This window comes from Mycteria americana, chromosome 15 (genome assembly GCF_035582795.1).
Source record: "Mycteria americana isolate JAX WOST 10 ecotype Jacksonville Zoo and Gardens chromosome 15, USCA_MyAme_1.0, whole genome shotgun sequence".
NCBI classification, from domain to species: Eukaryota; Metazoa; Chordata; class Aves; order Ciconiiformes; family Ciconiidae; genus Mycteria; species Mycteria americana.
Window position 1 is genome coordinate 7,235,369 of NC_134379.1, and position 15,242 is coordinate 7,250,610.

General features: G+C 46.4%; 1 protein-coding gene and 1 long non-coding RNA gene across 3 annotated transcripts; one reads left to right on the forward strand and one right to left on the reverse strand.

Annotated features, from left to right (window-relative positions):
- Positions 1–340: 340 nt before the first annotated feature.
- Positions 341–1,969, reverse strand: LOC142417511 (uncharacterized). Of its 2 annotated transcripts, none has more exons than XR_012778035.1 (3): positions 1,882–1,969; positions 1,061–1,167; positions 341–662 (listed from the first exon to the last, which is right to left on the reverse strand). It is a non-coding gene; the product is annotated as an uncharacterized LOC142417511 (long non-coding RNA). The 2 variants fall into 2 exon arrangements; XR_012778034.1 differs by lacking the exon at positions 1,882–1,969 and adding an exon at positions 1,300–1,659.
- On the forward strand, positions 1,372–13,552 carry GUSB (glucuronidase beta). The gene is made up of 12 exons (XM_075518335.1): positions 1,372–1,695; positions 3,439–3,627; positions 4,091–4,272; positions 4,804–4,946; positions 5,466–5,653; positions 6,587–6,739; positions 7,566–7,744; positions 8,122–8,268; positions 9,415–9,499; positions 11,080–11,256; positions 11,893–12,028; positions 13,314–13,552. Exons 1-12 carry the CDS (start codon positions 1,387–1,389, stop codon positions 13,469–13,471), a joined length of 2,046 nt encoding a protein of 681 aa, XP_075374450.1. The 5' UTR covers positions 1,372–1,386; the 3' UTR covers positions 13,472–13,552.
- The last annotated feature ends 1,690 nt before the right edge of the window (positions 13,553–15,242 follow it).

A 15,242-nucleotide genomic window follows, 5' to 3' on the forward strand; every position in this document is an offset into this window, starting at 1 on the left:
TGGCAGGAAAAAAAAAATCTCCTCACCACCTGGCACTGAAACTTGCATAGCCTTAGGCAAGACTTGGCCAGCAGGTCAACCCACAGGTCATCTCAGTCCATCACAAAACCACCTTTGGCTCTGGTTTCCACCAAAGCACAGGGTTGTATGGTCCCAGGTCCAGCTCTTTCAAATCACATGCTCTGATTTGCCTCCAACCTAGCTGGGGCAGAGTGCTTTAAAAAAAAAAAATCCCTGGCTCTGCATTGCTATTGCCTCTTATGAAAATCATTTACCATCTTCCCTTCTATCCTTACAGAAGTAAAAGCAGAACAAAGTCCAGGAAAAATCTTACTTGAGGAATGAAATGCCAGGAAGTTCCTGAGTCCCTGCTGTTTATTGCCATGTTTCTCTGGTTTAGTTCCGCTAAGTTAGCTGTGGCAGGGAAATCAATTATGTACACTTAATTCAGGTGGAGAGGTGACACCAACAGACTCAGAAGAAGGGGTTATCTCTTCCTCCCCAGCCCACAGTTCTGTTCTTTCCTCACATAAACTTTCTTCCTCTTTGTATTTTCACATTCCTGATCAGTACCTTCACAGGCCCCAGCCAACTAGACTTTTGCTTGTTCCCAGCAGCCACTGTTCAGCATCTTGGGGGTCAGTGCTGAGTAATGTGGGGCCCTGCTGATTGAAAAAAGAAGGTGGTTTTAGCAGATTATCACATCTCCATCTCTCGCTTAAATAAAGTTCATAATCACTGGTAGTCCCCATTTGACCCTCCACCTTTCTGATAGTCTCACGTGTCACCAAGCCTTTCATTGATCTGCAATAAACTGAGCTGTTGCATCTGTAATTGAATCAGATACAGCATGACTGACAGCTGCATACTGCACGTGGAAGTACACGGTCTCATCCAGGAAACAAATATAGGCTGCAAATAAATGTACTGTAAAATTAAAATCAAGCCGATGGCATTTCCTTCCTCCCTCGCCCCTGTGGTACTTTTCTCCGTCCTGCTTTATTCCTAACGACGTTCTGAGGGATGGGGTTTGAATAGGAAATGTTACCATGCTTCACACCTGAGCCCAGACGTGGTTTTCTAATGCGGAGATCATCCTGCCTGTCCCCAAGACGTCGTCAGTGCTCTTTGCCATTTCCAATAACTTTTTGCCCTCCCACTTCAACTCTGAAAAGAAATAAAAGTCAGTAAGCAAGCAAGTAAGTAAAGAAACAAAAGCAAACCACCACCCCACCCCCCCGGAAATCCAGCAATCCCGGACACAGCTCAAGCCCTGCAAGTGTTTTTACGCCAGGCTACCCATGGCTGTGGCTGGAGGCGCCTGCGGCCCTGGGCAACAGCACCCGGACCCGGCCGGGCCGGGGAGCGGCCCCTCCCGCCGCGGCCATGCCGGCTGTGGCGGGGCGGGACCTGCGCCCACCGCTCCCGCCCCGCGGCCGGGCACTGCCCACAGCCAAGATGGCGGCGGGAGCGTCAGGCGGCGGGGTGGCCCGCGGCGTGGTGGGGGGCTGCCGCCTGCTCCTGCTGCTGGCGCTGGGGCGGGCGGCGGCCCCGCCGGGCGGCATGCTCTACCCCCGGGAGACCCCCTCCCGGGAGCGGAAGGAGCTCGGCGGCCTCTGGAGCTTCCGCGCCGACTTCTCGCCGGGCAGGGACGCCGGCTTCGTGCATCGCTGGTACCGGCAGCCGCTCCGGCAGGTACCGCGGGGCCGGCGGCGGGGCGCGGGCAGGGCGGTGCGGCAGCGGGGTGCTCCCCTCCCGGGAGGGGCCCCCCTGCAAAGCGGGCTTCCTTCCTCTCCCGAGAGCACCGTTTCCCCCTTTCCTTCCCCACCGGGCTTGCGGAGCGGCTGCTCTTTGCCCCCCGCCCTGCGCGAAGCGTCTTACCGCTCTGCAGAGGGTTTTCTTAAGAGGCTTTCTAATTACCGACCGACGAAACGGCAGTCTCCGATTATCCCGCTTCTGCTCAGAAGCCAGAAAGTATTTGAATGAACTACAGCCACCTCTGGCTGTCCTAGAAATCCCTGTGCTGCAAAAGCAAGGCTGGCCTTGCACAGCATTTACCTATCGTCAGCAGCACAGGATAAACAAAAACATGCCTGGAAAGGGCACTCTTGAATTATCTATTCCAAAGTAGCCCAGTGCAGATAAGCAAGTTCTAGTGTGACTGAAATCTATTATGAAATTAACACCATTACCTAAAAGAAAGAAGTTATTTATTCTGTGCATAAAGTGTACGTGTCCTTCATCATTTCTCTTTTAGCCCTTTGGCCAATTTTTTGCCAAATTGTGGAAGGAGAGAAGAGCGGAAAGACACTATGCTGCTAGAAGTTTTGCAAAAAGAGACTGCCAGAGGAGATGAATCCTAGACTATGCCCCCCCAAAGGGAGGCTTAGAGGTGTACGCTCAACCTACTTTAGACATCAGAGAATCTCCCCGAAGGAGACACACATTATGGCCATCCCAATCAAAGGTTATCCTGTATCAGATACTAGAAAATCCCCTTCACCATCCAAGGATTTTCCTGCTAGGATTTGCTGATGTCTGATAAAGACGTTGAGTTTCTCTGCAGCACCGGTACAGTTCGGTGCTGAGTCAGCTGCGCACATGATGCTCACCCCTGGGCGACCAGACCTTCCTCGTTCCACTCTGCATGGAAAGGCTTCCGTTGGAAAGGGGAAGCTGCTGCAGCTGTGTGCTGCTCAGCGCTCGTTTCTGCAACATCACGAGCGCAGTAGGTGCTAAAAATGAAAAGCTCTATTTTGCAATAGCATCCGGTCACCTCAATGTTAAATGTATTACGACACTGCTTGCCTTTAATCCTTATATTAAAAATAAGCAAGTGAATTGACTCTATTGTAATCCTAAGTAATCTATGTTGCTTTCAGAGAGTGAGAAAGGCTGGACTCATCCCAAACAGTCTCCACGGGACCTCCCCTGGGGGATCTGGCCCAAAATATCCATGACTCTTGCTACCCTTCTACTACAGCTCTTAGCCTGACAAGCAGCACCCTGCGCCAGTGAACTGACACCACACCACCAGCACTGCTCACCAAACAGCTAGAGCTGTGCAGGAGAAACTGCAGTTTGTGGGAAGTGCCAGGCTGAAACGACGACCTGGGCATCTTTTTTTTCCCCCTCACTTTTCTGATTCCGCAATACCAGAGCCATTAATAAAATCAAGAGGGGAAAAAGATATGAGCAGCTTCTTCCTGTAGGAACAGGCAGGTTCCTGGGCCTGATATTAAGTAGGACTTGTATAGGACCTGTGACAGACCACACCAGTTTCTAAACAGGTTTTCCCAAGTATTTCCACTTGGCAAAGGGATTGTAAGGCTGTCAGTGGAAGGGGACACCTCCAGCAGCACAGCCTGGACAGCCAAGACAGTAAAATGTCTTTTTTAAAATTATCTGTTCCCTCCCTTTCTGTGTAATTCCTGCCAGACCGGTCCTGTGATTGACATGCCAGTGCCTGCCAGCTTCAATGATATCACTCAAGACCCCAGCTTGGAGAACTACATCGGCTGGGTTTGGTATGAGAAAGAGGTGCTGCTTCCTCTCCGCTGGCTTCAGGACGACCTCAACACCAGAGTGGTGCTCCGTTTCGGTAGTGCCCATTACTACTCCATTGTGGTACGTTGCATGGGAAAGTGTCCATGTGTTTCCAAAATCATGCTGCACTAAAATCTGTCCTATGACTTCTTCAGCAAACACAACTCTGCCTAGATTTTATATCCGTTTGCTATTTTCTTAATTCTTGGCTGTTTTCCTCCAGCCAAGAACTTGGCTGTGTTTCCCAGGTCTCTCTTCTCTGATCCTCCAATATCAGGACTAGTAACTAAAACATGTCCTTGCTACAGGATCTGCCCAAAAGAGCATCTCTCAGGGACACTTGCTTGTACGTGACCCAGACCTAGCTCCCAGTAAAGGGAGAGCTGCTAGATTGATCCCTTAAGGAGTAAGAGTCCAGAACAAGGTTCAGCGTACTTGGGAAACGCGACTGCCCTTTGCTGGGCTCCTTCCCTTCTCCCTGCTATGCTTACCACAAAAACCCAATAACCCTGCCTCTTGGGCTCACGGGTGTCTTCTCTTGCAGTGGGTTAATGGAGTGCAAGTTGTGGAACACGAAGGGGGGCACCTCCCTTTTGAAGCGGATATAAGCAGCATCGTCCAGGGCAGCCCAGGGATCCCCTGCCGCATCACTGTTGCGCTCAACAACACCCTGACACCCCATACTCTGCCTCCAGGGTCAATTCAGTACATGAATGACAAAACAAGGTGAGTTGCTAAAGCGCTGTACTGCTGAGCTTATCCCAGGGATGAGAGAACGGGAATTTATTTGGCTGCTGATTCATAAGACCCTCCAAGCAACTTAGAAAAGCATGGGTTGCATTTATGCCAAAATTGATCAGTCAAGCAGGGAGGAGTTTAAGCTTTGGTGTTATGAGGAATCTGCACTGAGTTACTGCGTCTGTTTTATACACAGAAAACTGAGATTAAGTAATTTGCCAAGCTGAATCAGTGACAGATTTGAGAAGCTTGAGTACAGCTGGAAACTGCAAGTACCAGCTATCCTGAAGGATCAAACCTATTCAGTGTGTTAGATGTTTGTTAACTGGTAGTCCCCTTCAGTGTAGCAGCAGTAGCTCTGCTGACAGATAGATCCATCCTGTTGTAAAGACTATTTTACCAGCTAGCATCTATTTTTACATTACTATTTTACATTACATTTACTAGCATCCATATGCTGCCTTCAGTTCTTGTGTAATGAAACATAATGTAGCCATTTCTCCTGTCTTGCTCACTCAGGTATCCCAAGAACTATTTTGTACAGAACATCAGGTTTGATTTCTTTAATTATGCTGGAATCCATCGCCCGGTTGTGCTTTACACCACTCCTTCTGTCTACATAGATGATATTACTGTGACAACTACTTCATCAGAGAGTGTTGGTAGGTCCAGAACAATTACAGCAGCTACCTCAGGTTCCAAAATGGAGATGACAAGGGCAGCAGAGAAAATATCCTGCAAAGGTCCAATTGAATTTGTTTCCTAGTGGCTTTCTCTTGAACCTGAGCTGGTCTATTGCACAGCTCAGCAGCTGCAAGAATATGGTAAAGTTTTCAGAAGCAATAAAAAAAAAAGAAGTGCTTGCAAGAGACTACTGTTAAAGTGAAAGGATGATCAGGTGTTTCTCAAAGTAGAATTTCACAGTAGGGGCAGTCTTCCTGCCACTTAAAGCAGGCTTATCTCTTAAGTAGCAGAGTTGTGTGATACACTAATCTTGCTGGAAAATTCTGGACCTCAAGACAGACAGGTCATGCTTCTTATGTTCAATTCATGCCACTCTGTTGTTGTTCTGCATCTCCCTCATATTTTAATGCTGCTGTATGTGAAAACCCTCCAACATTTGATACATGTATTTTTCCTTTCATGGCAGTCCTGATTGTCTTTTATTTCCTTTGAACCAGCAATGGTGCAATATCAGGTGTCAGTTGTTGGCAGCACACTCTATTCCTTGTCCCTGAGTTTACGTGACCAAGAAGGGAAAGTGGTTGCTACAGGCGATGGGCCAGCTGGAGAGCTAAAAGTCCTGAACCCAAAGCTTTGGTGGCCTTACCTGATGCACGAGAACCCTGGATACCGCTACTCCTTAGAGGTAACAGTGACATTTCTTCCTTTCTGTGTGCGTTTCCTCTGACTGTCTAATAGGGTTAAGGAACTGCCATATGGCCCATCTTCCATACTCGTCTTCTCCCATGGATCCTGTTCACGTGACCAGAGTGGCATTGCTAATTATACAATAATCAGATCAAGCTTTGCCAGCTTCCTCAATGCTGAAGTGAAAAGTCTGTTGGTGACAAGAAGGGGGGCATGCCTGGAGTGCACACATGCACTCGCAGATGCTTGCCCTTCACATTCAGGGCCCAATCCATCCCTTGCAAAAGGACCGTTTGAGACAATACAGGGGAGGAGGGTCTGTGAGGAGCAGGCTGCTAACCTCTTCCACATGCTTTGCCATGCAATGAGCTTTCTTCCCACTCTGCAAGACAAGAGTTCAGCATCAATAGCACGAGCCTGGAAGACTCTGTGTGAGTTAAGGATGAGTAGTGACGTTTAGATGCAGAAATTAGGGCAGATGAGCTGCTGTGAGTTTCCAGGGGCCCAGGTTCGTAGCTCTTGTGAGCAGATGACATTTCAGTCATTGCCTGGTATCAAGGTCCAGGGCAGAAGAGGTGTACTGCTGCCTTGCCTGGGGGGATGAAATGGCCCAGATGAGCAAGGGGAAAAGAAACTGAAGCTCTTAGGGTGAACAAGCCCCAAAAGCATGATCCAGGGTTCATTCTTCATCCTTCAACTTCCCCAGCTTGGATTTCTATTTTCTGTTCAGTCAGACTTTGCTCCTTCCCTGAGGAGGTACATGGGGACCACAAGAATCAGCTGTAGCAGCAGTGAGGAGGAGGCAGGGCGCCGAGGCAGGGCTGGGAAATGGGCGGGCGGTCAGGATAGCCCTTACAGACAAGGGGGAGGAAGGACAGGGCATCCTTGTGAAGCCCAGTATGTCACTTGCATCTCCCCTTTGGAAATCCAGGTGAAAATGCAGGCGCAGGCGAACGGGGTGCTGCTGGAGGACGTGTACACGCTCCCGGTTGGCATCCGCACCGTCCACGTCACCAGCACGCAGTTCCTCATCAACGGCAAGCCCTTCTATTTCCATGGCGTCAACAAGCATGAAGACGCAGACGTAAGTGTGCAGCGCCCATGGTGGGGGCCCCTAATGGCGCCTTGCTTTGTGCCACTGAGGCAGCGCCCGCTCCTGCCTCCCCTCTCCACCCAAAGGGACTGTTTCCTCACATCCTTCTCCCAGGCTGGGAGCTGCCAGGGGGGCTGGCGTGAACTTTTTGCCAGCATTAAGGGGACACCATGCCCAGTCCTGCTGTAGTCGTAACATCCCTCTCAGGGTGCGTGGGCAAGCCCGGGGTGTGCCGGCAGAGGAGCTAAACAATCTCCCGGCCATGGCTTCCAGTCAGAAATAGCGCGCTCAGTTTTGTCCTCGGAAATACCGAGGACAAAGTCTCCGGCGGGGAGGGCTGAGCCGCAGAGGAGCCGCAGGGCTGCGAGGCGCGGCCCGGCCACAGGGAGGCCCCGCAGCCGCACCAGAGGCCCCGGCCCCGCCCGAGCCGCCCGCCGCGCCGCTCACCTCAGGGGCGGCGGGCGCCTCCCTCGCGGCGCCGCGGAGCGCGGGCTCTCCTCAGAGGAGCGCACAGAGCCCCGCCGGTCCGCGGTCCTCCCCAGCCCGCCTCATGGGTGACGCCTGTGAAAGGGAGGCTGCCTGCAATCGCCATCCCTCTGCTTCTCCAAACAACCAGGGTCTGGGTGTGCATGTGGCAGTGCCCCTCAGAAAGGCAAACACTGCAGGGAGAGGTGGCGCGGTCAGCTAGAAATGGTACCCGAGGCTGGAAAGATGCTGGGTGTGAGAAGGAAAGCAGTGGTGCCCAGCTAAGGTGTGAGGAGAAGCCTTGGCCTAGCAGCGTGACAGGGTGTGATGTCTCTCTCCCCCCCCCCCCCAGATCCGTGGCAAAGGCCTCGACTGGTCTCTGGTTGTGAAGGACTTCAACCTGCTGCGCTGGCTGGGGGCAAACTCTTTCCGCACCAGCCACTACCCCTACGCCGAGGAGATCATGGACCTGTGCGATGCCTATGGCATTGTGGTGATCGACGAGTGCCCGGGAGTGGGGATTAAAATGCCGTAAGCAATCGCTCAAAGGACCCTTTCCCTCCTTTCTGTGTTCATCGCCGCCGCAGCCCCTGTTGTCCTGATAATGGAAGTACTTTGCTCTATTTAGAAATCAACGCGTTGTGCCACGTGTGCCTAGTGAGGTTGGGCAACTGGAGGGCATTTTGCCACGTGGCCATCGTGTCGTTTGGTCTGGCATGATTAATGAGCCCAAACCGCTGCCCTGAACTGTGCAGCAGGCTTTGGGGAAATAGGGCAGAAGCCATATTCAGTGTCAAGGCTCAGCTGTGCTTGTACACCCCAGAAGCTTGAGTTTTCACAGGGAAAGGCAAAGGGGGATGGATTTTAAACTCTCGCCTTACCGGGTCTCAATTCCTTTTGTCTTTAAGTGAGAGCTTTGGGAACAAGTCCTTGCAGCATCATCTTGTTGTGATGGAGGAGCTGATCCGCAGGGATAAGAACAGGCCATCAGTCGTGATGTGGTCAGTAGCCAATGAGCCAGCATCGGAGCTGCCCCCCGCAGCTTACTACTTTAAGTAAGTGCGTCTGCTTGTACACAGAGCTGAGGCTTGAATCTTGGCAGATGATGCATCTTCTTCCTTTGGGATGGCACAGAGAAGTAGTAAAGAGAGGGCAAACATTTTTTGGGAACCCTGAAACAATACCCACAGAAGCAAACTAAAAGTGTAGCTGATGCTCAGAACCGCACAACAGTCTCAACCTGTTGTTTCTGAAGCAGTAAGGCTCTGCAAAATTACCAGGCGTCCATTTGGTCTGAGCATCTTTTCTTGACCTAAGGATCAAGCAAAAGCAGATCTGATGGGAATGGGATATTCCTTGTTACCAACAGAAGATGAGTGCTAAATTATTTGAGAATTACAGCGAAGCTGTAAAATAATTGGCCTTTCATTCTGAAGACATGGTTTTTCAGTTAGTGCTAGTTATTTGTTCTGCAGGGGATTGTGACACCCCGCTTCAAAGCCACTGCTTCGAGTCCCTACAGACCCCTTGGTTTTATTTTTAAAGAGGTTTAAGCTTTGGATAGCCAAGAGTCATCTCTGTCCCTAGTAGCTGCAGGTACATTAAGAGGCAATTGTGAATTTTCATTCTTCAGATTGATCCACCACCCTCCTGCAAATGTCAAGGTAGCAGCAGAGCTTGACCCTCCCATTCTCTGTCTCAGCTCCCTCATTCGGGGGTTCTGCAAAAGCAGCCAACCTTTGACTGCTCTGCCTGCTGTGGTGTAGGGCTACGGTCTCGTGCTTTTGCAGGAACACATCCCAAGAGTTGTTCAGAAACTTCCCGCTACCCTTCTCACATTTTCATGACCGAACTCACTGTCCCTTCACTAACTTGCAAGCTGCTGGCACCAACAGACAAATTAACATGTCTACAATTTGGTATACTTCCACTCTTTTCAGGTGGGATAGCAACCAGCTTTGTGACAGATAAAGATGTCTTTGCCGTTATATTTATACTCCTGCAGAACTGGCTAGAATTGCAGGTACTTTATAGCAGATGATCACTAAGTATCCTGCAGTGTTTAATTAAAAATACTCTGCCTGCTAAATCAAAAGCAGCTCCAACTGTCTGAGGGGGGGTGAAAGGACAGAGAGCTTGGGGAAATGGGGCTGTGCTTCTCCATGCTGTTGTTGAACTCTTGCTTTACTGTTTGCAAACAGGACAGTGATAGCTCACACTAAAGCTCTTGATCCCTCCAGACCGGTAACCTTTGTGACAGATGCTAATTACGCTCTTGATCGTGGTGTAAGTTTACTTTATTTTCTAGCTTTTTTTTTTTTTTTAAATTCATACATTAAATTTCCTCTTCTTGGCATTTGTTTTACAGTCCTTTCCCCCTACCTCCCCAAGTTTAGAGATATTTAACAGGGAGAAGCAGAATAAAACTTCCATTTTTTCCTTTCTAGTACAAAGCACCTTATCCTGTAGTTGTGTTCCAGCTGAAAAAAAAAAAAAATATCTGTAGGAGGGAAGAACAGTTCTTTGTCCTGAGTGAAGTATGCAGGATCAGACCCCTGGTTTCCATTAACATTGCCATGCTTTGCTCTTCCATTGATAGTGTTTACTAATGCTCAGGATTTTCACTTGCAATTAAACCAAAGCTTAAACCTCTTTAAAATGCTAACAGCCCTTGTGGAAGTCTAAAGGAAGGAAGCTTTGCTTTAATTCCTGCTTTAAACTGCTCTAGCTCTTCTTTGGCAGATGCCTGTTAATGTTGAATAAGCTAAAAGCTCTTCCAGCTTCATAATTAAAGTCCTAGAGCTGTATAAATAGGCAAAAGGCACTTTTCTTGGATGTCTGTGCCTTAAGCTGGCCATAGCATGAACCAAGGATCTTTAACACACATAAACTTGTTTCTGGGGTAGTTCCTATGTAATTTTTAATTTTTCAAGATGACTTTATAATACTTGTCACTACTGTACAATAAACACTTCTAGCAGGTGAGTTTGTAGGTACATGATAACTGCCACATGCCCCTGCTACAGGTTACACTTCGTATTTCTTTCCAACTGTCCTACAATTAGCAGGAACGGTCTTCTGTAACCAAGAGGTCTGTTCCTCCCCACCCCAGGGGAAAAAAAAACCAAACTGGTGGCCTTAGCTTTGAAGGAGCCCAGCAGTGATCTGCTCTTGGATATTGCTGTTTCATCAGGCATGCACACAGACTCCGCCATCCCCTCCCCCCTAGCTTGAGACAACACAGGAAAACAAAACCAAAGAATAGATCTCATACACTGATGTGGTATTAGAACTTTTTTCTTTTATTACAAAACATGTTAAGAGAACATTGAACAAGTTACATACAACATCACTTTATCTTTAGTGGGCTTTGTGCCCTTTTATCATACTGTCCATGTGGTAGAAATGGCATATAACTTGCAGAATGCTTAGTCTTAGTATTGCACCATTGATGCACAAATTTAGTTGCTAGTCAAAATATTTGACCACTAACTTGATAATCACATTCCAATACTCGTAAAGTACATCTAAATGTACCAGCAAGCCAGAGACATCTTGGAAACTCAAAAACTTCTAACAAACCTGAGGATGAAATGGATTGATCTTGTCTAATTCTTTGCTGTCACTTCCTAAGTCTGTAAGAGGAATTCCAAATTACTATGCTATTAGCTTATTAAATTTATCCTGCTTTTTTTCTGGGAAAGATATCGTGTTGGGAGAGCCTGAGTGATGGGGGAAAAAGACTTTATTCTAGGTGTAATAAAACTGGACTCCATGAAATGAACCAAAAGGAGGATTTAGCTTTATGAGTGAAGGTTGTCTACTTCGAGCTCTGTGACAAAACACTCTCCCCTTGTTTTCTGTAGGCTCCTTATGTGGATGTAATTTGTGTAAACAGCTACTTCTCCTGGTATCACGACCCAGGCCACCTGGAAGTTATACCACTACAACTCACAACACAGTTTGAGAACTGGTATAAAACCTACCAAAAACCCATTATCCAGAGTGAATATGGAGCAGACTCGGTTCCTGGACTTCACAGTGTAAGTGTTATAGACACCCCAGATGGAAAAAAAGCACTGCTCTTCTTACAGGGTTAGAAAAACTTAATTAGGAGAGATGGGTACCATTGAGCCTACTTAGTTTTGCAATGCATTAGCTTGTAAATGTCTGAAAGACTCCAGGATTGTAATCCTGCTCCACTGAAATCAATGAGCTTTGCCACTGACTAACAAAGGTCTACCTAAAGAGGAGTTTTTAGCTTTGAGTAAAAGCACCGAGCGCTTTGAAATCTGTACTTTGGCGTTTGTAGAAAATACTTGATCAGAAGATACAACACTGGAGACTGGACATTCATTTCACGATGCTATCCTGCATGGAAGGGGGTGGCACTCCTACACCTATCGTGATAAAGCACCATTACCAAGCAAAACCACGGACTCCCCCCAACTATATCTGGCATTATGTTTGTATTTTATGTGCGTTTCCCCTTGTAATTTCAGTAGTTGCTAATCGTCACTAAATAGCCATTGTTAATGCAGCGGCAATGAAAAGACCAAGCAATTGTAAAGGTTGTCTTCAGGAAGCAGGTCCCCACTAAAGAGGAAGTTAACATATGGAGCCTTTGCTGAGATTAGCTGTCACCTTCATTCAAGGTCACCTCTTTTTCCTGGCTGTAGGATCCACCTCTCATGTTCAGCGAGGAGTATCAGAAAGCTATGCTAAGAGAGTACCATTCCATTTTTGACAAAAAGAAGAAAGAGTATGTGATTGGGGAGCTCATATGGAATTTTGCCGATTTTATGACTAATCAAGGTAAGCCTGTGTTTATATTCTACACAACTCTCCATCCTCCCTGCAACTTTAATATGGTTTATGATACACAAAGAATATTGTGCTGTAGGGTAGGACAAAAGGGCCCTCTGCTTACCAAGACAGAGCACAGCTGGTTTCTGTGACAAAGTCCAGCGTGACCAGAGCCCAGAGGGAAGGCCCTGCCTATACTTAATGCATCCTCTCGCTCCAGCTTGAGCTCCTAGATGTCCCACCTGCAAAGATGCTACCCAGAACATGAGACTATGCACTAGGGCAGAATGCAAGGGAAGCTTGTGAGCAGACCCCGATTACTTTATTTCTTGGCCATCCTCAATTCAGAGCTTCAGTCGGCTGTTAGGGATGTGTCTCACTTGCTTCATATTTCATCTACAACTGCCCTTAGTAACAGAGCACCTTAAATAATGTATTATTAACTTGGTATAGAGCTTTAGCAATAGAGGACCAGATGCCACACTAGTAGACAACTGTCTCTCATGACACTCCATCCACTATTAATAAATAAGTGCATTCGCAAAGGATGGGGCATTACTTAATCTACAGTGCAGACAGTCACACAGAAATTAAACTATTACAACTCGGAAGGAGACCTAGTAAGGAACCAGTTATGCATATGCCACCTGCAGTGAGTTAGGGTGGTGAACAGTCAGTGCTAATTTCAGGCAGAGAAACACCATTAACAATAATCTGTAGAGCACCAATATAGGTATTAGAAAGCTAAGTCATCGCAGAGAAGCAGTCAGAAAAGTAATACTAGTTTCAAACAGGAGGATGGAGAAAATGTAGACAAGTTCACATACACATACACAGTTCCAGTCTCTCTACTTGTTGCGATCATCTTTTCTAGTTTCCTATGAAAAGTAAAATAGGCAAAAAGGATGTGGACACCACTAAAGGACAGCACAGTCAAACAGTTAGTAATCAACATTTTCACCATCAAATTTCAAGGTGGAACTAATGGCAGAAGGAATATCTGCTGTAAATATAATACTGACCAAGTTAACGGGCACACCCGAATTAACTGTCATCAACTTACCAGTTGTAAATACAATGAATGGCAGCTATATTGCTCAGTTACACCAATTAATCTTGCCAAGATGATGCAAATTACATCTGCCAAGTTCCCCATTGTACCTGACTATGTGTAGAAGAAAGTGCATAGGTCTCTTCCACCTAACCTGATTCAGTACATACATCGTAACAGTTCACAGTAGGGGTTATAAGAGCTTTTTATATATACTTGCTTTATTTTATAACTTCTCTACAGGGACCACACGTGTTTTGGGGAACAAGAAAGGAATATTTACCCGCCAACGACAGCCCAAATCAGCTGCATTTGTTCTTAGAGAAAGATACTGGAAGATTGCAAATGAATCAAGCTGTCTTCCTCCTATAACAAAATCACATACCCTCTTTCTAAAATGAAATCAAAAGGTATAGTGGCTGGGTACTATGCTGAACTTGTTCATTAAATTTCTGTTTAAATAATATTTATGCCTGACTCAAGTCTTGCAAGTCTAATGCAATTTCTAGTCCACCTGAAGTAGTTACTATGATACAAAGCAGATCAGAAACACTAGTTTCCTATGCTTAGCCATGGCTGTAGGCTTCTTGTTTCCAGGTAGTAAAATGAATGTTCAGAGTTTCAAGGAGCTGAAGTTAGAGATCCTGACTGAGGTATCCGTTTATGGCAAAAAAATAAAAATATTACATGATACAAATCAATGCTTAAGACTTAAAAAAATCCAAGTTACTCTAAATGAACATCACATCCCTCCAAGGCAAATGAGGTTTTCCAGTTATACCCCCCTAACAGTTACACTACTCAGATCACAGCAAGTTGGCCACAGGATTACCGAAGAGCACAAGTTACGTAGCTTCTCTCGCTGGACAGAACGTGTGGCTGGCTGAGAAATTCTGAGCGTTCACAGCATTCAGGAAGTGTATGAACCACCACTTCTGTGAGGATACCCAACATACTCCAATACAGTATGGAATTCATACTACAGCAGCAAAGTGGAATATGTTAGATAGGTAGGTACTACATTAACTGGACTTGGTTTAAAACTATTTATTTTAGTCACAGTACCAGAACTGCCGCTATTAGATGCGGTTTTACCTTCCAGCATGGAGGAGCTTCCTTCATATTACATTGTCACTAGGTACTATAGTAATAATAGTCTAGAGGGTAAATTTGATCTAAACCTTTTTGATGCTGGCCTAAAGCATTCTGGGGTCAAGTCACGTGTAAATTAATGTACACATGCTACTTTAGACAGTAGTGTAGTAACGTCCTTTCAGGCTGCACACCAGTCTTAGAGGATTCTTGAGGCCAGGGTTTAGACTGTAATAGATTATGCCAATACTCACAGAAGAGCTCAGAACACTTAGTCTGCAGCCTTCTTATTGCAACATCCCAGGGCTGTCCCGAGAGTAGCGTCACCCACAGCAGATCCACAAGACTCGAGGCTGCCTACTGAATTTGGAAGTTCGCACAATTACGTAGTTTCATTATTCCGATTCACAGATACTGTGTGAAACTGTTGCTATGACTACTTTTTCTGCAACTGGCTCTTCTGCTAGTACCTCAAGAAAGTGACCAAAACATCTGCCAATATAAAGAAAATATTTGCTCTTACGTTGTGTGGTGGCCAAATTCTCTTTCCTTAGGATGTGATACATTAGAAACCAACAACACCTTCCACACTGCCACATGCAGAATAAGAACATACATGTTTACTGCAGACTTCAAAACAATTTTTCTTGAGTTTTTAAGGGAAAAGAAGAAACATACTATCAACATTCCTTGTAGTTATACCGTGTTAGGTTTACAGATTTTCTATATAACTAAAACCGCAGAATATAAAAGTCTATCCATAGTAAAAAGACATTTGCTCAAATGTACCATGGTATAAGAGTGAGTACCATATTTAAGCCCACTACCAGTGTTTGAAAGTCATTGCAACTTCTCGATCTCTAGACATAGTTTTTTTTTTTTTAAACCATTTTCTTCCCCATTTCAACAGACATGACATACCAACAGCTGCCACATCCAAATACAGATAAAGATTTGACATCATTAACGTGTTACAAACTAGGGCTTAGATCCCTATAACACACAGGGCTTGCGGTTGCAGAAGAGAAAGCTCTTGCTTTCATTCAGTCCAACGAAACAGATGCAAAGTTTAATATCCAC

What these genes read in the sequence shown, in the direction of transcription:
- GUSB (XM_075518335.1), top strand. Translation starts at nt 1,387, where the DNA reads ATGCCGGCTGTGGCGGGGCGGGACCTGCGCCCACCGCTCCCGCCCCGC. An exon ending in TACTTCATCAGAGAGTGTTG is followed by an intron (nt 4,947 to 5,465) that starts GTAGGTCCAGAA and finishes CCTTTGAACCAG; the next exon opens with CAATGGTGCAATATCAGGTG. An exon ending in GGAGTGGGGATTAAAATGCC is followed by an intron (nt 7,745 to 8,121) that starts GTAAGCAATCGC and finishes TTTGTCTTTAAG; the next exon opens with TGAGAGCTTTGGGAACAAGT.